The following is a 19,821-nucleotide window of genomic DNA, read 5'->3' on the forward strand; positions in this document are numbered from 1 at the left end:
CAAACTCCACTAAAATAAGACTTTTCAGCCAGTAGAAACCAACATCTTATTTATTCATACAGTTTGACCTTTTACCAGTTTTGAACGTTTCAGCACTTTTCATTTTATTTTGTCGTTTAAATTTCAGACACAATTTGTTAGTTCAAATATTTTTTTCAATCAAATATTAAGGCAAAAGATACTGTAAGATTGCAAAAGCATTTAAAGTAGTGCTATCAAACGATTAAATCCAAAATAAAAGTTTTTGCCTACATAATATGCATGTGCAATGTGTATATTTTGTATGTATAGATTTAATAATATATTTATAAAAATATATACTGTATACTATACTTTATACTTTATTAGTACTCACACATATTATATAAACTAAAACTTATTTTGGATGCGACTAATCTTGTTTAATCGTTTGACAGCACTAATCTAAAGTCTTGTCTTGGGTACATTTTTCTAGGGCAGCATTTCACACTCCTATGTTGTTTAAAGAGTTTAACCATAAACAAAATGGCATGACACATTTATTTATGATAACAAAAACCCCTGAATTCTCCCTGAATACATATGCATAGCAAATGTTTTTTTTTAATGGCAAAAGTTGTCAAACAAACAAAACTAATCTGTCACAGTGTTTTCTCAAAATGACCTCATCAGTATACGTATATGCGAGTAGATGAAAATCCCTTTCAAATCTAATTGGGAAATATTAAGGCTTTCTGAAGTGAAATATGGCAACAAATTTCCCAAATCCCTTAAGCTTCTATGATAGTTTCCTTATTTTGTACCGGTCCCTGTTCCCGTATCGCTGCTCTTTTCCAGTAAGCGCAGCATTTGCCTCACAACGCTCTCCACTCGTCGAAAGTGCATCTTTTTCCAAAAACTCTGGTGCTGTTTGCGACCCCATTCCAGGTCTTTCAGGAAGACCAGCAGCTGCTCGCGTACACGGCCTCTGTCCCACGAAAGAGAATTTTTTCCAATAACGCTCAGAATAGGATGCCAGTCCTCCGAGATGTCTGAACCCTCCGTTACAGATGCCAAGACCTTCACCCGCCTGCCCTCCTTGACCCGAGGACCGCCACGCACGTACAGAGACTGCTTCCCCACATCGGTAAGCTGGTTCAGGTACAGACTGAGAGGAAGTAAGAGTATAAAATCATCAGATGGATTCAGAAGAAAGACACATATGGTAGAACTACGCTAAGGTGCTGTTGCACTCACTGTACTGTGTGGATGCTGGGATGTTCGCGACAGGCATCGACCAGCGTGAGAGCTGCACTGTCTCCGATGTTGTTGAAGGCCACATTCAGCTCCTGTAGCATTTCATGCTGGCCCAGTTTCTCGGCCAGCAGGTGTGCCGATTGGTCCCCGAGGCCCGTGTGCATCAGACTCAGCCGCTGTAGAGAGTGGTTACCAGACAGAGCTTCCAGTAGATGGCTGATGCCGGTGTCCATCAAGTAGTTGTCACACAACCTGTGATCAGAACAGCAGATAATTCACCCAAAATACACAAGAAAACTTTTTCCATTACAAAATATCATCACAGTGGTTCTTGAGACTTAGGATGAAATTGAAAAAGTAGTGTATGTACCTATTATTTCTTCTAGATTAAACTGTTAAGCAATGTAATAGTTATAAACGTCTTTAGTTTTAAAAAAGGCAAAAAAGAATTACGAAAAATTTTAATTTAATTTAATTAAAAATAAAACTGAAATACATATATTTAGCGGATTTTGAGAATCACTGAAGAGATGAAATGTCACTAACAAACACATTACATAGATTGTGTTTTTCAGCTCTTGTTACTAGCAAATAAACAGAAACATCTATTTGAATCTACCTCCTCAGCCATGAATATATCACAGTAATAATGTGCTACTGAAAGTAGGCTTACTGTATCGACTTAATAGTACAGTTGGGCTCTAGCAGGAGATCTCGCAGCAGAATGCAGGACTCAGGACCCAGGCTGTTAAACTGGAGACTGTAAACACACAGTGAGCAAAAACACACACACACACATGCATGCCATTAGTTTGTTGATTTCCCAGGCAGAAAATCAATAACTAATGAGGCAATTGTGCTTAGAAGTAATTATTACCAACTGCATTTTGCAAGCAAAGCAACCTGAAGGCAAGAACTGAATCAATAATAAAAGGTTGCAAGTTAAAGGTCCATGAAAACCACAATATCAAGGCAAACCAGCCCTCATTTGCCGTTACTTTCACTCAATAACATGCAACACATTAAAAAACTTTTGTCTTATTAAACATAAAACTTGAGGTCAGTGTATTAGAGGGCGCTAGCTTCAACTAGTTTCTTTCAAAGATCAGAATTAAAATATAAAAAAAGAATTGGCATCTATAAGTTTCACCTTTAAAAAAAAATACAGTAAAAGATTAATGTTAAAAAAGATTAAATTGTTGTCGTAACTGATACATTTTTTTCAGAATTCTTTAATGCAAAGAAAATTTGAATCTCAAACATAAAAACACACATGAAAGAATTTATGGATGAACTTTTGCAATATTTATCTCAAATAAATAAATAAATAAATAAATATTTGAGATAAATATTGCAAAAGTTCATCCATAAATTCTTCATTTTCTAAAGCAAATCCAGGTTAGTCTATAGCTTGGTTTAGGGCACTGTTCATCTGGTCATGTTAAGAGAATCAGCTAACACCAGAAAAACATGATTATTAAGAATTAGAAGTAAGTTCCCAGATGGAGAGCAAAAAGACAATTAACAAACCATCTAAAACTAATGGTTAAAAACAAACTGCTAGTTGATGAGCCCCAAACATGTATTAGTATCAAATTTAGCTATATCTAAAGATCTTAATAGGTCAGATGTTTAGTATGATTCAAAGATTTCCAGTTGCATAAAACTGCTTGACTCATTATGCAAAACATTGACTAGTTTTCTGTATAGTAAGTAAGTGCATGTCTCACTTGAGGTTGCTAGTGTGATGGAAGGCTGGCCAGAGCATCTGCAGTAACTCTGGAGTGATGTGGCAGGACGAGAGGTTGAGCTCGTTCAGGTGGAAGCTTGAGCTTGTGCAGCTCAGGACCATGCTCAGCACAAAGCACTTGTGTGGCGTCATGCGCACGGTCGACAGATTGATAGTCTTGATGGACTGAAGGACTTCAGCTGTGAGTCGAGGGTTCTGGAACTCATACAGCAGGACCAGAAGGTCCATGAGCTCCTCTGGAGGCTGCTTTTTCTGGCTCTCCTTGATCAGGTGTTTTCTCAGCGCACGGGTGATCTGAGAAACCGTGTGACTCTTGATGCTGCATCCCAGCTGGTCTAAGACCCGGCGGTTCCCGTAATGAAGAAGTCCACCCATGAAGATAGGGTAGAGTTCAAACGCTCTTGTGTAGGTTTCCTCCTGTGGCTGTGGACCATGCACTCCAAGAAGGCTTTGTTCCACCTGGTCCAAAACATCTTCATTGAAGCTGTCCTCCGAACGAAACATTTCCGCCGCCATGGTATTTGCGATCCGCCCTTTGCTGTGGCTGCTGACTCGCTCGAAGAGTTTCGGGAACAACTTAAGCAAGTTGAAAATGGCGAAGATTCGGAAAGGTATAATTTTGGAGAGGATGCTCAGGAGGCTTGTGATGTCTTCACTGGCTTGTCCCAAAGCCTCAGAAACCTCCTTAGTCAACTTCTCCAGGACGCTTTTGTTTTCGCCAAGAACAACATAAAGTGCGGCTAGATATTCCTGCATGGCGGGAACAGCAAACACATAGCGTCTCCCACCAGATTCGGGATCCGTACCACGATAATCTCGAGGAACCAGAAAGAAGTCAAGCACGTCTGTGCGAAACACTGCCAGTTGTTGGAGCTCTTCATCGGTTTTGGTCTTACCGCCAACCCACTGCTCCAGTTCTTCAGCGGAGAACGACGTCCGCTTGTTGGTGATGCCATCAAAAGCCAGTTTACCAACTGTACGGACCACATAGAGCATTAATGAGTTCTGTTGCTCTTGTGAAGAGATGTTTCCATCCACAGTTATCACTTCTCCTCCAAAGTTGAGCCTCATAAAGCTTGTGTAGATGCCAGTGAGGGTTCGAATTGGTGACTTTGTATCAGTAAAATGCAATAAATGAAGAGTGGCACATGTGAGCCAGCAGTAAGATGGTAGGAAGCAGGCGGTTGCTAACTGACTCTCCCGCTGTAGATTGAGGTAGAGCATCTCTATGAGCGTCTCGGCTGCCTTGTCCGGCTTGTCTTCATTCTGTTGCAAGAGCCTACTGGTGAAATAGGCTCTCTGGCGCTCAGGATCATTGAAGCCACAGATTTGTATATAACGATTTATGTATTTTTTAGGAACTCTGTCCACGGCAGATAGTCTGGTTGTAACCAAAATGCTGGCCTGTGAGAAAAGCAAAAGGTTGTAGCAGCTATGAATTAAAATAAACATAAATCTAAAAGGTGGGAGCCAAAGAAATGAAAATGGTTAGTTTTCAGAAAGGTAGTTTTAAAAACATTTGGTAGCTGAATCTAAAATATTATGTGTAACCAAGTATAAAGCAATTATTTATTATATTACTTAACATAATTTGCATAACAACAAAATAATTTTAAAGATGTGTGCACATCTTAATCTCTGAAGAGTTTGAAAATAGTTATATATCAAAAGCGCAATATCATTAATAAAATCATAATATGAAAAAAAACCTGCTTTGCCATAAAAGCCTATAAATTATAGAAGCCTCTTTTTTTAAATCTCACAATTCTGACTCTAATTCGAGTTATAAAGTCAGTAAAGAGAAGTCTTTTTTCCACTTAAAATTGGACTTTATAACTTGCAACTGCAACTTTTCACGCAATTGCAAATGTATAGCTTGTAAGTATGAGAACTCACTATTCTGAGAAAAAAAAGTCAGATTTGCAAATTAGTATCATGCAATTTTGAGGAAAAAAAAAAAGTTAGAACTGTGAGATAAAAAGTCGCAATAACCTTTTTTATTTTTACTTTCAGTGGCAAAAATTGACTTACTGACAAACACAATCTTTTATAGTTGCATGTAGCACCACATTACTTTGGTTTTTGAAAAAAAAAAAAAAAACTTCAACTTAAAAAAACGTAAAAAAATATATAATAAGATTTTATTTTCAAGAATTTTCATGAGCTTTTTCTTCATTATGATAAAAATTCTAAATAATTTAAATTCAGAAATGTAAAAAAGCTGCAAAAATATAAAGTGCATATAATATCACTACTACTATTAAAAATAATAAATGTATATTATCGTTATATTTTGTCAAATAAAAAATATTGTTACATAAATAATTATTGACATAAATGAATCTGTGCAGGTGTATTTAATTTACTGCATTTATGAGGTGTATTTTATTGTATATGAATTTTGAATATATCTGGACAAAAATGAGTGTCACGTCATTAACCAAGGTACTGCAATTTATGCCACAAAACCTCCACCGATTTCATCTGGAGCATGACATCATTCAATATGCCAGGTCACAGAGTGAAAAACCTCAAAGAGTAAACAGCTAAGCCTCATACCTCAGGAAGCAGGTATTTCCTCATTAGATTAACAACAACAGCTCCCGATGGGAGAGGCTCATTGGGATCACTGCATAACTCTGTGGAGCCGATACGAAAATCCAACTTCATCTTCTCCATTCCATTGAAGATGAAGAGGACATCCTTAGCCTTGTCATGATCTCCACTCAGATAAGATGTCTTGCGAAGGTGCATGTATTTCCTGCCCACGAGGTCTCGAAGGGATGTTGGTTTGGATAAATGGGAAAGATCCTCACAGGAGAAAGGCAACACAAGTTTGAACTGGGACAAAACGGATCCATCGCACCAATCCAGCACCAGTTTACGGACGACAGTACTTTTCCCTGTGCCGACAGCCCCATACAGCAAAACATTTAGCCCTCGTATCTTGTTTCTATTATTTTTAGCATCAAAGAGCTGCTCAACAGTGAGAGAGGGACATGTGGATATGCTTGTCTTTTGCTTGAAGGGACTAAGACCTCTGTCCTCATCCGGATGACGCTCTAGGATAAGCGGCTGCACATGCATAGTTTCGGGAGAAAAGTAGCCACCGAACTGCCTCTCTTCTTGAGGAAGGTGACTGAACCATAATGTCAGCTTCTGTCTGTGGATCTCAATGGGATCTGTGGGTTTATTATAATACAAACATGAAAGATATTGCTATTTTATGAGCTGAATGGCCACTTAATCTTCTAAATCACTAACACTGAGTAATATACCATTTAAATGTAAATTATTAATGAATAAACATACCTGTGACAGGTTCATGGGTACAAAAGAACCTAGGATTGAATCCAGAGATGGAATAACACATAGATGTTCTCAGTTCTCTCCATGTATTTCTGTAAGAGCTTGCTGACTGGCTGATGAGAGAAAACACAAGTAAAATCAAAACATATTCCATTAAAACACCAGACATGCTGGATTTAAGTATTATACTTACGCTGGAAATGAGAAGTAATGACGATTTATGCTACTACAGATGCCATCTGTTCGGAGGCTTAATGTAAAGCCTGCAATACACAATTATTTCTCTTTAATTATACAAGACAAAAAAATATTTTCGGCACGATTTTCAAAAGAAATTATTTAAAAAGGACTAGAATCAGAATCATTAAAAAGAATCAGTTTTAATAGTAATATTAAGCTACCCAACTGTCTTCAACCTTTCTAATAATTAATGTTTTTTAAGCACAAAATCAGCATTAAAATGATTTATTATTTATGATTGTGTAACGACTGCTGAAAGTTTGTCATCACATAAATAATTGACATTTTAAACTAAATTTACAAAAAAAATAATTTTAGATTATAATAATATTTTACAATAGTACTTTTCATACCGTATTTTTGAATAAATGTAGCCATAAGCAACTTTTTTTTTTTTTTTTTTTTTTTTTTTTTTTTTTATAAAACATTTTTACAACAAATAATTAGACGATACAAAACAAGACATCAAGAATAGAAAAGCAAATCAAACAGAAAAGAAAACATTGGAGGGGTTACATTGTTTCACATTTTGAACAATCAGTAATTGTTTATATTACAGTATTCGGTCCATTTAGCCATAAGCAACTTTTATCAAAAACATATTAAAAAATTGCAATTGTTCCAAACTTTTGAACAGTAGCAAGTATGTATATTATATTTTAAACCTAACATTTGAAAAATGGGTATTTTTAATGTTTTAAAAGCATCAAACACATACCTTTCTTAAGAGACCTGGTGTGAAGTTTGCAGCAAACGTCTCTTGGTGAACCTTGGTATCTCCATCTTAACACTTCTGTTCCCGATGGCCTCCCAAATCGCCACATTTTGACTTTAAAATAACCTCTAAAGGATGATATGTTTTGTCATAGTGACTTAAAAGGTTTAACAGGTCTAAAAAAAAAAAGAAAAAAGGGTAGAACAGGTAAACAGTCAGCCGTCTACGGTCAACACAGTAATGTAAAATCAAGCCAAACCTTGTACGGTCGCTCCTTTAGCTTTGTGTTTCAATGACACATGACACTTACATAGTTACTTGATACACGTATTTGCTTAACAACACACCCTAAGTGTTAATTTTGGTAATGTCCATTATCTAAACTGCATGATGCATCACTAAGCGTGACCAATGTAACATTTGAAATAACACCTCCTGACAGGTGATATATATATATAGAAACAATTCTTTACATTTATCTGGAATTCATCAGTTAAAAGTAATGAATGATCTGGAAGGTCAAGTCATTTGTCCTTGTTTGTGTGTCAAGTGATTTGTCCTTGTCAACAGAAAATGTTTTCCCCATGACAACTCTGCTGATGACTATGAGAAAGACGCTATGAAGGTGTAGCCTGTCACCACACCTGTACCGAACCAATACTGGAAGCTCATTTTCATCAAGTAATTTACAACATAATTCATCCATCAACCAGTTTTGGGCAGTAGCTGTCTAAAATATGACGTCAGTTGAATGTTATACATCATCTTTTTTTGTTTTTAAAGCAATTAAAATTATATGAATATAACTACATTTAGGTAATTTTAAGATTTATGGGGGCCCCTTTTAAAAATGAAAACTTAAATAAAAGTGACTGCCTATAAACACAATTGTAGCCTTTTGCATATTACAAAGTATTGTTTTTCCACGTACTGTATCCACTCACAACGTCAAACATTGAGTAGTATGGCTGCCACTCACTCAAAATAGTACAGTAAGTTTAAAACTCATTATAAAAATCTTGCTTTTATTAAATTGCTGTGTTTTATATCCGACTTGTATAGCTCTTATATCCTCGCAGTTTCTTTGTCTATTAAAAAAATCCACCTTCACGTGCAATGTTAAGGTCAAACTGTTTATCTGAAAATGTAAACAGCATCTGTCGTGGCACGTGCCTGTCATGCACGCTCAACCGTAAATTAAATATTTAATATAGACAGATTCTGTAATTCGACGCAAGCGCAGATATTATTTGGCGTCAGAAGGGTCTTGACGTACGTTTCATTTTAATATTTATAAACCACCGTTAGGTGACATGATGAATCAAAACAACAAAGCGACGGCTTCGTTTCTCCCCAGACGTAACGAGATGCTGGTAACTGTAGATCTTTACCTAATCTAGAGGCTCAGTGTACGGTCCTTCATTGATTTTCCCAAGTCCCCGCCAGCGTCCTGGCTCTCGGATCACCGCCGAGGAAAGCGTCCATTCCACGGCCGGACGATGAGAGCGCACCGCTCTGTCTTCCTGCTAAATCAGTCGTAGTACCGCCCACCACACAGATTTCAACTTTCACCTTTGCTCTTCATTTTTACGACGCTGTAGCAAATGTCTGAGGGCTAAATAAAAGCCACTAGATTGGTCGCGTATGCTGATTTAGCGTTATGTGTTTGCGAAGCGACTTTATGAAGTTATAACTATCCAACCAGCAGCTTTAAACCAACAAAGCACTAGCTTTCTAAAGGGTATGACGGTAAAGTCAGACTGGCACGATTTTATAGGCCCACTGGAGCATTAATTTATTTCACACAGTGTCTGATACAGACTGTTTCTCGTTGGAAAACCCTGATCAAATCAAATCCTACAGTTTTCAGTATCATTTCTACATGGTTCCTGAGGATGATGCAATGCTTCAACCGCTGTAAGCTCTTTTTTAGCTCCAATGGCTTCTGGGTAATTCTTAGAAAATAATTCTTAGAAAGACTCTTCCATGAAGCTTATGGGTGGGGCTGCTTTAATTTTTAATTTTTTTTTTTCTTTGCACATGCTATTCAGGTTTCGTTTAGTGAGTCATTATTCAAAGGCACTGTCACATGGCTTTGTTATTATTTATTGGGGTAAAATAAATTATAAGGCATTATAATTCCTCATGTTATGAATACAAGTATACTCCCAGTAAGGTTGTTTTGAATTTGCAACTGCACTTCTGATGGATTTCATATTTTTATTTCTAAACACATAGGTACATTTGGCAGTATGACATGTTCAGGCAATACATTGCTGATATACATAGTATGAAAGTTTGTTGGTCTAAAAAAGTATAACTTTGTTTTAATACACACATTTTAGCACCAAGTAAATACAAGTGAAAATACTAAATAATCATAAAAGAAAGAAAACTAATAAAATCTGCTATACAAAAAGACTGATACAATGGTTTAATAGAAACGCAGGCACTGTGTGAACCTTCACAGTCTTCTGGTTTGAATTAAAACTCCTTTCGGACTTGTGCAATGATATGTAAACATCCTTATCTTAGGCTAAACATGTTCACGTGTGCTTTATGAAACTGGAAATGCAAAAAAAAAAAAAAACCCTTCATTCTAATTAGCTCAGAGTAAAAAAAAACGAACGAATCAACGCTAGTGTAGGTTTAAAGCCAGAGTTAACTGAGTGTGAGAACTGCCATAACGAACAGAGAAAGATCAGTAAATTATCATTTGCATATTTAAATTTGGTATGACATCTTGAATTTGGATATAGCAGCCTTGCATAACACCATTTTTTCCAACACCAGGTACTGCGTCAATTTAACACTGAAAAACATTATAATATTTATAACATTTTTAAAAGCCAATTCTGTAGACAATGACATTTAATGACTTCATTCCAAATGAAATACAAAAACCAGAACACGAAAATGATCAACAAATAGATCTGACCTTCCTGAGCAGATAATGACACCTTTGGAAATTACAGTGTATACGTGTAGCCTGAAAACAGGCCACGAGAGCTGCAGACCATTCAAGGCTACGACTTGAATATTATCGTTCTGACTTTATTTTGTAACGAAGAACCAAGTAGGTGGCAAGTCGCAGGATGAGGAAGAAAATCCCCAATACGATGAAGTCCATGTAAAGCTTGGCATCTTCTACATCTAACAACTGCAGTACTTCTTCAGGTCTCTGGAACTTGCAAACCCTCCCTGGACATTCAAGCTCGGTTCGATTCATCCCATAAATGGACAAAATCACCCCCTCAAACCCATACCTGCCAGAAACACGATCAAACAAACGTGAAACGTGATATTTGCCAAGTAAAAGTAAATATTAAGATATAAATAGCATACCGAACATAAGACACATAGGAACTCCACTGTAGGTATTCTGGAATGGTGTCAAAGTTCACAAAGAACCCAGAGAATAGTAGCACCGGAATGGCTGTAACCGGACCGACAAAAGTGGCCACCTGTGAAGAAAGATGTCACGTTAGTGCTGTAAATGTTTTAGTCGCAGTCTGGAGCTCTTCTAATAGCTGTAACATGTACCTGAAGGGATGTGGAGGCAGCACCGACTAGAAGTCCAAGAGACTGGGCTACTAAAGCCGTACAGATCGACAAAGCCAAAAACAGCAAGTAGCGGCTTGCCTCTGGAGGCTGTTCAGTCATCCAGTACACAATACTGCAGTACATGATGGGACAAAGGACCTGAGGTGGACAAAGAATGGATATCAAATAGGAATGCACGATTTAGGGAAAATATCTCATTTGTGATTTGAGCTTTAAATTTCAAACTTCAAAGTTCAATATTGTTAATAATGTGCAGCACAGTATGAGTATCGTTACACTGCTGAAAAAAACTAAACAACAGTAACCATCACAGATATTCTTTTAAACAGTTTCCATTAAACTGTTACAAAATTGCTTTATTTTGGCTGATAAACTTCAAATTTTAGTTTCAAAGTGATCATTTGTCAGATTTATATAGATTTTATAGAAGTATTTAGGATTTTAAGAACAAGTGGAAAGTGTGCTGAATGTTTAATTTCATCCAAGTGAAATTAGCAAGCATTTAGACTTAATTTACATTTGTTTTAATCATAAGCCAGGGGAGAACCGACTAAGGTCATGCGGGTGCGTCAAGCGAGTATGAACGAGAAATCAGCCGCGTCAGTGCAGCAAGTGTGAACGGGATTCATGCAGCGTGGGGTAGACTGGAGCGAGTATGATTAATATTTAGAGACACAGGCTGTGTGTGCGCTCTTCTCAATTGGGAATAGCCAACATGCATTATAAACTTATTTCAAATGAATCTGTTGGGAAGATAAAATGTGTAAGATAACGTTCATGTACTTAAATGGTCTAAGACGGTATCTTTTATTCTCCAGTACTGAAAGCAGAACCGATAAGGGAGTTCTTGATATGCGTTGTGACTTAAGGTTCACGCATGTATTCTGGAACAGACTAATGCTGCGTCCAAATTGCAATTTCATCGCGTTTTCGATTAATCGTGCAGCCCTTATATCAAATACAGGGATTATAGAGGTCCTTGGTTTTCTTTGTCCTGGAGCCATCATATTAAGCCTTCAACATTGTCCAAATATGCTTAGCATGCATAATCATGCATAAAATGGAGTCAGTAAGGCTTAGGCAGGCAGGCACCCACCTGGAATGGAATGTCAGCCATTGTCTTAGCCAGATAGTACGCCTTCAAGCTGTACCAGTAGTTTAGATGTTCCCTGAGAAACACAGCCATCTCTAGGGGAACTGAAACAGGACAGAGAATCTATGACTCTAAAAACCACTTTCACTTCCTCTGAATGAAAGTAGGACACAGCTTTAGACCCACAACTGTGACATGGCTGCTTCTTTAATGCCTCTTCACTAACTTACAGGTAAGAACTGTAGGCATCAGTGCTCCAAACATGAGAAAGAGCATTGAGAAGAAGAGGAATCCAGTGTTGTTGAAGACTTTGCTGGCGTCATTGCCAATATTGAGGTACAGCAGGCCTATCAGTACTCCAATGGAGATGTGTGACATTAGCCGCAGATGTGTCAAAACCTAGAGCAAAACACAGGAAGCATTTTACACTATTCCGTAAATGTAGAAAAAAGTGGCTATAAATTAATTCGAAATTGAATGAAAATAAAAAAAATGGTCTGGATGGATGCCCCCAAATATGATGATCCCCTTCCTAAAATATAAATGAAACCATCTACTTTTATGCTTTAAGACTTATTTATACTGGGTGAGAAAAACAATGAAGACACTATGTGAGAAAAATCATAATAAAATAAAATTATATGAAGTGATTAACAATTAAATGATAAAGACTTTCACTTAATAAATTCATGTAGTATTGCAAAATACAAAGTGATAAATACAAAACTTTTTTTTCCAGGAATAATGATATATAAATTCGCAATTGCAGAAAAAAAGTCATAATCGCAAGAAAACAATTTGCAATTATTCAGTGGGAGAAACGAGCTTCAATAGTACAGTTACTGTGATTTGCCTTCTCAAAACAATTTTGTTTCATTTTGGAGGCAAAACCTAATTAGAAAAGTTTAGGGCTGCGATACCATTTATCAGCTATATGAAACAACACTGTACCTGGTCTCTGCATATTGTAATAAATGTTCTCTTGAAGAGAATGCAGAACTGAGTCAGAGAGCTTGTTGCAAAAGTATGGCTCTCAACATGGCCTGAATCCTGTAAAAGAAGCGCAGAAAAGCAAAATGAGTCATTAGAAAAATGAAATATAAGAGATTATGTTAAAGCATGAACCATCTGCCCTAGACAGCCTTTACTATTTAAAGCAGGTGTCAGAGACTGAATGTTCTCTTGTGCCAAGTACAGACTTGTAAGTATCTTTTATATAATCATGTCTTTGGCAGCCAACTATCATCAAAACATTAATTAAGAAGACAGTTATATCATATCACTATTTTGAGCTGAAAGAGCACAGTTGATCGGTTTGTCTAGCAAACATCCTGACCGCAATTTGTGCAAGTAAGCATTAAAGATGTTATCCACAGGCAGATTCTGAAACATGCATCACTCACTTTGACACATTTTGCAGTGCATGGGGTTACAGTGGTTTTGTCGATACAGTTGCACTTTTGCTCCAATGCACACATGCCACCCTGAACAGCTTCAAACAACACTGGGTTCAAGTCCCCGTACTCTCCTGATGCTACTTCAATGACTAAACACAGAGGGGACATGCATGACGCATGATATACTGGTGCCAAAGTTTTTTTTTTAATCGAAATCACATTAATTACAATTTAAAACACGTTCAATATTATCCTTAATATCAACCTGAGAGACAAATAGAGCTTAATTTTAGATATATTTTGATAGAAACCTAAATATAAAATGATTAAAAGAACAGCATTTATTTGAAACGGAAATCTTCTGCGTTAAAATAATACTTACTGAAATCTGCAGGATTGTGGTATGTGGGACAGTGAAGACCCAGTCCTCTCAAATAAGGGATGAGGTATGGGACGCTTCCTTTGTATATGCATTGGCCTTGGCTTAAAATATACAGCTTTGAAGGGGACCCAGAAGGAAAGAAATGATGAGTGGCATGATCTGAAGATTTCCAAAAAAGATTTGCACAGGCACATACCTTATCGAACATCTCGAAGAGCTTGGCACTGGGCTGGTGAATAGTGCAAATGATAGTTCGCCCTCCTTGTGCCAGAGACTTCATCAATGACACTACCTGGAAACAGGACGCGCTATCCAAACCACTGAAAAAAACACACACAGTATCTGTTAATGCTACAAGCATATAAATAATGCTGATTCAATACAATGACCTTTCATTACCTGGTGGGCTCATCAAAAAACATGACTGGGGGGTTGTTTACTAGCTCGAGGGCAATAGCCAGACGCTTACACTGACCCCCAGAGAGACACACAGTTCGAGTGTGGACACACTCATGCAGTCCCAGGGCCGTCAGAATCTCTTTTATCTGCATGTCAACATAAACACACAGAAAAGAGGTGAAATCTCCGGGAAACATTTGAGGTAAGTTGATCATGAGGTGATGAGCTTTACCTACCAGCTCTTTTTTCACCTCTGTGTCTTCATTGAGCTTCAGGTTGGCTGATACCTAGAAAACACTCAGTTCAGTTCAGTGTGTTCCTTTGTACAATTTTTTTTTTCTGCAGGTGACTAAGCATTTGGAAGTGATTGTTATATTGGGCATTAGCACCAAACCTACAGTAGGGGGCATCCTTCACTACACCATTCACCCTACAGACTCACCATCATTGCTTCTTGAACAGTCAAGTGGGGCAGCAATTTGTCCTCCTGCATAATGTAACAGGACATTTTACGAAAGGTTCGGGGGTCTCTGAGCTTTCCATTTACCAGGATCTGTCCAGTCATCCCTGTTTCCCTGTAACACACAAGACAACCAGCAGTGTTGGGAAGATTACCCTAACTTTTTCAATGACTTTTTTAAAATGATGCAGCTGATAACATTTCAATACTTTGATCAGTTTCTAATGTTAACCTTACAGTAGGACTAAACACTGATCCCTGTCACTTTCAAAATCCTTCATCATTTGAATTAAGATGATAATAATTTAGTTTTAAAGCACACCCACCCCAAAATCAGATTTGAGTGTCTTGTCTTACTTTAAAAACATGCTGAGGTTAAAAACAGATTTATAATCATAAAAAGTAAGCATTTAATAGCCATGATACTGTTTTTTAAATTAAATCTTTGCAAGCTATGACAGGAAACACTGATGTTTAACAATGCCTTGTGAAAAAAAACTGTTAATCTTAAAAAATAAAGCATATACATAAAAAACAGTTATTGATAAGCATGTGTCCTAATGTGCGTCCTAAACTTCTGAAAAATTGCTGTCTTATATTTTAGAGCAGTCAACGCAATTTATGAAAGAAATTATTTAAATCTTTATATTAAAAAAATCTAACTAATTTAATTTAATTTTAAAAAAGAATTTCTCAGTAACTGTAACTGATTACAGTTACATTTCTTTTGTGATTAAATTGCATAATGCCATTTCATGTAACCAGTTACTCCCAAACACTGACAACACGCAGTGGGCAGGGATGGAAGCTTTCAAAATTAAAATAATAATGTAATAAATGTTTTTTTTTTAAATTCACAATAAGCCTGACCAATAATGCAAACAACCGGAATGAAAAAAGGCTTTCTCACTTTTTTTTTTCAGACCACTTTTGCACATTCTGTACCCTCACCTGTATCCCGCCAGGATGTTCATCAACGTGGATTTCCCAGCTCCAGAGGGGCCCATAATGCCAATGAGCTCCCGACTGCAAAACTTCCCTGATAGACACTTGAGTAAGGCCTTATAACCTGGAAGAACGACAAAATATATGCTTGGCATCATACGGTTCTCCTTTGGAACAAGCGGTCCACTCTCAGTTAATCCCTTCAAATAAGAAGTATGGTTTAATCCGTGAACCTCATGACTGTACTACATAATTCTCCAAAGCTTAAAAATGTGAGAAAGCGAGTGATAAAGGTGATGAAAGAATTGGGCTCCAAAACCTTTAAGTACAGTGGCTAATTAAACCATTCTGGACAAGTCTGCTCATTGAACTTTCTATGAGTCCACCACAATGGCTTTTACCCACCACATAAGACCGAAAGATCTCATTAAAAAAAATTATGACATTTTTAGGAGTCGCTGATATAGTATTTCTTAAAAAAAAAAAAAGTCTGACTTATGGTATTTCAAAGCAAGGCGCCCTAATTATCAGCCTATCAGCCCAAAATTTCTGTTCTCACAGTCAGATCACAGAAAAGCCCTCTCCTTTACCCTGACTTTATTCCCATACATGTCCACCGAATGTTTAGAAGTCATTTAATGACCACTATATTATCATCATTGGTGGTACTTTTCCTTTAGGCCACAATGGAAAGAAACAGTGGAAACATAGGAGTGCCGATTACATTCATCACTTTTACAAATGCATTTATCGTATTTACAACTATATTCCATTCTGTATCTGGTCATCATAGTGCATAAATGTAGTCAGCATAAAGCACAAGCATTGAAAATTTTGTTCTTCCCACTGATGTCAGATGTGATCTCATCTAATTTAAACTACTTGTAGTGACGGCACTGCAAAAATAAAAGTCATGTTGGCATATGAAGGCTGTCAAAGAGTGGAACTTCCACACGGGTACGCTTTCACCAATAAATCACAAGAGTAAAGAAACATCTGCTCTCTTCAGGCCAGGCACTGCATGACTAGACAGATAAAAACAGAAGTGATCAGTATGAGATACGGGCATTCATGACGTTACTTGCCAATTAATAGATCTAAAGGTCTGACAGAAAGCAAAAAGGCCTTCATTAGTCTTGGTACTCGTTCTAATGTGATTTTAATCTAATTAATGGATGCTAAGACGCTAAATTAAAATAGCTTACCATGTTCTGCGTTGTAAATAACTAACAGTTGCTACTTTGAGCATGCATCTAACCAAGACCTGTTTTAATTTCCTATTTGACTTGTACAACCAGAAGAAAAATTATTAAATTAAAATTATTAACACTATACACATTATTTAGACATTTTATGTCTAAAATTGGATTTCTCTAAAATTGTGAATTGTGTTGAGTTAATTTCTACACACAACAATTATTCATAGAAGACCTCTGAGCTGTCCATTTTCTCTATTTTTATCTTTCTCCTTTATTCTGTCTTGTTTCCTGCTCTGCTTTATCTCTCCCTTGAGTTTGGACAGATGCAGTATTGATAAACCATGTCTCTTTTTTTTTTCTTTCACACAATAACATTTTAATGAAAAAGAATTTTAAATTGCCTCATAACCAACAATATATATATATATATATATATGTGTGTGTGTGCATTTGTAATTTATGTATTCAAATTTTTTTATAACGTAAAAATTGTCTTCGAAAAACAAATTAATTCTTTGATGGCTTTAATGACTCTAATGAAACAAAAAAAGTAGTTTTTTTTTTTATTTTAGACACTTCTGATAATGGTATCTAATGATTATGATAATGTAAAGACCCAATCTTAAAGGTCTGTTTCAAATGAATGAGGTCAGAACTACAAGTCATACAATATTTAGGACCAACGAGTTCAATAAGTTCGACAGATTATTCACGGTTACTTTGATCGAAATGTGTAAAATATGATCTCCTGACCTTGTTTCTTCCACCACGGCCCTTCTCTGATGGTGTAGGACAGGTCGCTGAACTCCAGGTCCACAGTAGTGCGTTTGGGCAGGTGAGAGAAGCGCTGTGCCTCTGTGATGTGGTTCTCTACCTTTTTGAGATGGGTTAGCAGCGGAGCTTCCTGTGGCTGTGTTCCTCCATTACACACGCTTTCCTCCATAGGAATACTAACTGACCCAAGATCAGATTCCTTCACTGCCATTCCAAAGGTCTGAAGAGAGAAAAAAATCATTCAGTGGAAAAAAAAGTGTAATGTTAAATATGTTGCTTATTCTCCCCAAGGCTGCATTTATCTGATCAGAAATACAGTAAAACAGTATTATTGTGAAATATTATTACAATTGCTATTATAATGCATTTTAAAATAATGTATTCCCGTATTTTCAGCAGCCATTACTGTAATGTTCTGTATTAAAATGTATCAAAAGTAAAGTACAGAACAACTTGATCCACGTGATGAACTGCACAGTTACATTTTTACATCTAACATCATTGTCTTCTATTAAAGAAATGCTGAGTCATCGTATTGCACATCACTATTCAAAATGATAAATCTCCAGTGGGAGCGTCTTCCTATACTTTTCCCTTGAAATGCAAACCTCTTTACACTGTCTGCTCTTTCAGGAGAGGCCCCTGCTCTGCCAAATTGATCTGGTTCAGAATTTGGAGCTCTTCTAAAAGGCTGGGATTTGGTTTCCTCCGAGAGACCTCATTGTGCTGACACATTGAATTGACTAGCTAGATGTAAGTCCCTGGAGTTTGGAGCCGAAAAGGAAGAGCGAAATCAGAGAATGCGAGCAGCCAGGTCAGAGACAGACATCACTGGCTCAGTCCCACAGAGAACACTAGCTAGGAGGGGATCGCTCCAGCGTTCACATGAGAATTAGTAGATGGTGCCATGTGGAGAAAGCCTGGAAAATGGAAATCTTGTTGGAATGTATTATAACCAGAATTATAAATAATTTGTGGTAGAACACATTATCACCACTCCTGATTTTTGCCCACTGTTTGGTGAGACATGCTAATGTACAAGTTACATAACACACATCCATAAACATGTGACATACAGTTTGTATTAAAATAATGTAAACACCATTCAAATGGTGTTTAGTGTGCATTTAATAATTTTGTGAACATTCTCCTTTTAAATGGTAAAGCAAAGTAAGAGAGAAGGCTTGATTGTGGAAAAAAAGGATTATAAAAGATATATGAAAATTCATTAAAAAAGATATATGAGCCTTGAAGTATTTGCAAACAGCGATGTGTTAATTTGTGCCTGCCCTTGTAAGGGTTAATAACCTTTAACAGGCCAATGTAAAAGAATCAAGAGCTTTATGCTGTGTTTGTAGGCTAATCCACAAGAATTGGTAGTTTTATCTCTCTTTATACCACGCACATATATTTACAGAGCACATACCTACTTAAAAATACAAATGTATGTTTATAATATTACACCATTACTTGTATCCAATAATCATTAAATAATAAAGAAGACCTATTTAAGCCTATCAAAACTTCTTAAGATACCAGTATAATAATATGGCATAGCACAGTAATATGATTAACATATAAAATTATATTTAGGAGTTATGCTAAACCAGTCACAGTTAATAAGACAAGTATTGTTTTTTAAACAAGCTACTGCTGGCAGTGAAATGGAAAGCAAATTCTAGAAATCACTTACCCAGGCTCTCAGTCAATGGGAAGTATATTCGTTTAAGTGTTGAAATGTAGGTCACTTTTCTCTTTACAATAAGCAGCAGAAACAGGTCCTGTGCCACTGGTAATTCCGCACACATCTGAACGAACGACTGAGTCCTGAAGGAGAGCTTCGTGGCGAGGCGTGGCGCAAAACCTGGGCTGGATGGAGGCCGAGCATCACGATGCTCCGTAGAGGACCCGCACGCTCAGCTCGCGCTCCAGTCACGCGCACGTCTCCCGTAGAAACCAAGACGACAACAAAAAAATTGATCTAATTTCAATATTTGTTACATGATGGAGTTATTTTAATGTTTCAGTTTAAGATCTATTAAATGTTTAAAGGATGTTTACGTACTCGAATGAATGAATCAGCGCAGCGGGGAGTGTGCCGGACAACTATGTTCGTGCTTTCGAAACGCGTGCTTGTTTATTAAAGCAGGAGTGAGATTATAGAGCTCTGTGGCCGGTGCGCCGTGTAATTTCCTGTGAAAATGAGTGGACGCAATGGCAACATGCTACAACTGGTTGCCAGAAGAAGCCACGCGCTAATAAAGCACGTTCACCTTCAGAACACATCTGGACGAGTCGAAGCTTGACATCCAGAAGTCCTTCACCGTCTAAATGTCACTCGGTACCTGGAGTATGGCTATATATGAGCCATCGACCTTG

The 19,821-nt window shown here is 37.1% G+C and overlaps 2 protein-coding genes across 5 annotated transcripts; both read right to left on the reverse strand.

The window, feature by feature from the left end:
- Window positions 1–32: 32 nt before the first annotated feature.
- nlrx1 (NLR family member X1) lies at window positions 33–8,786 on the reverse strand. Of its 2 annotated transcripts, XM_043259612.1 has the most exons (9): window positions 8,621–8,785; window positions 7,233–7,405; window positions 6,468–6,537; window positions 6,278–6,387; window positions 5,525–6,147; window positions 2,946–4,369; window positions 1,889–1,975; window positions 1,216–1,467; window positions 33–1,126 (listed from the first exon to the last, which is right to left on the reverse strand). In XM_043259612.1, the coding sequence occupies exons 2-9, from the start codon at window positions 7,336–7,338 to the stop codon at window positions 772–774; spliced, it is 3,027 nt and encodes a 1,008-aa protein (XP_043115547.1). In that variant the 5' UTR covers window positions 7,339–7,405; window positions 8,621–8,785; the 3' UTR covers window positions 33–771. The 2 variants fall into 2 exon arrangements, with proteins under 2 accessions (XP_043115547.1, XP_043115548.1); XM_043259613.1 differs by lacking the exon at window positions 1,889–1,975 and having other exon boundaries at window positions 8,621–8,786.
- Window positions 8,787–9,435: 649 nt separating this feature from the next.
- On the reverse strand, window positions 9,436–19,378 carry abcg4b (ATP-binding cassette, sub-family G (WHITE), member 4b). 3 transcript variants are annotated; one of them, XM_043258299.1, is made up of 15 exons: window positions 19,136–19,378; window positions 17,422–17,662; window positions 15,476–15,593; window positions 14,507–14,639; window positions 14,301–14,351; window positions 14,065–14,210; window positions 13,862–13,985; window positions 13,666–13,780; window positions 13,290–13,432; window positions 12,838–12,936; window positions 12,117–12,285; window positions 11,890–11,990; window positions 10,773–10,931; window positions 10,575–10,693; window positions 9,436–10,495 (listed from the first exon to the last, which is right to left on the reverse strand). In XM_043258299.1, the coding sequence occupies exons 2-15, from the start codon at window positions 17,651–17,653 to the stop codon at window positions 10,270–10,272; spliced, it is 1,935 nt and encodes a 644-aa protein (XP_043114234.1). In that variant the 5' UTR covers window positions 17,654–17,662; window positions 19,136–19,378; the 3' UTR covers window positions 9,436–10,269. The 3 variants fall into 3 exon arrangements, with proteins under 3 accessions (XP_043114234.1, XP_043114233.1, XP_043114235.1); XM_043258298.1 differs by having other exon boundaries at window positions 13,666–13,985; XM_043258300.1 differs by lacking the exon at window positions 19,136–19,378 and having other exon boundaries at window positions 15,476–16,494; window positions 17,422–17,521.
- Window positions 19,379–19,821: the final 443 nt, after the last annotated feature.

This window comes from Puntigrus tetrazona, chromosome 15 (assembly GCF_018831695.1).
Source record: "Puntigrus tetrazona isolate hp1 chromosome 15, ASM1883169v1, whole genome shotgun sequence".
In the NCBI taxonomy this organism is placed as follows: Eukaryota; Metazoa; Chordata; class Actinopteri; order Cypriniformes; family Cyprinidae; genus Puntigrus; species Puntigrus tetrazona.

Bases quoted from the DNA above. Each gene is read 5' to 3' on its own strand.
- nlrx1 (XM_043259612.1), bottom strand. From the start codon at position 7,338: ATGTGGCGATTTGGGAGGCCATCGGGAACAGAAGTGTTAAGATGGAGA. The intron at 6,148-6,277 runs GTATGTTTATTC...ATAAACCCACAG, and splicing joins TACCCATGAACCTGTCACAG to ATCCCATTGAGATCCACAGA. The intron at 1,468-1,888 runs GTAAGCCTACTT...TTCTGATCACAG, and splicing joins TGTACTATTAAGTCGATACA to GTTGTGTGACAACTACTTGA.
- abcg4b (XM_043258298.1), bottom strand. From the start codon at position 17,653: ATGGCAGTGAAGGAATCTGATCTTGGGTCAGTTAGTATTCCTATGGAG. The intron at 14,211-14,300 runs GTAGGTAAAGCT...GTTGACATGCAG, and splicing joins CAGAGGTGAAAAAAGAGCTG to ATAAAAGAGATTCTGACGGC. The intron at 10,496-10,574 runs GTATGCTATTTA...TGTTTCTGGCAG, and splicing joins TCCTATGTGTCTTATGTTCG to GTATGGGTTTGAGGGGGTGA.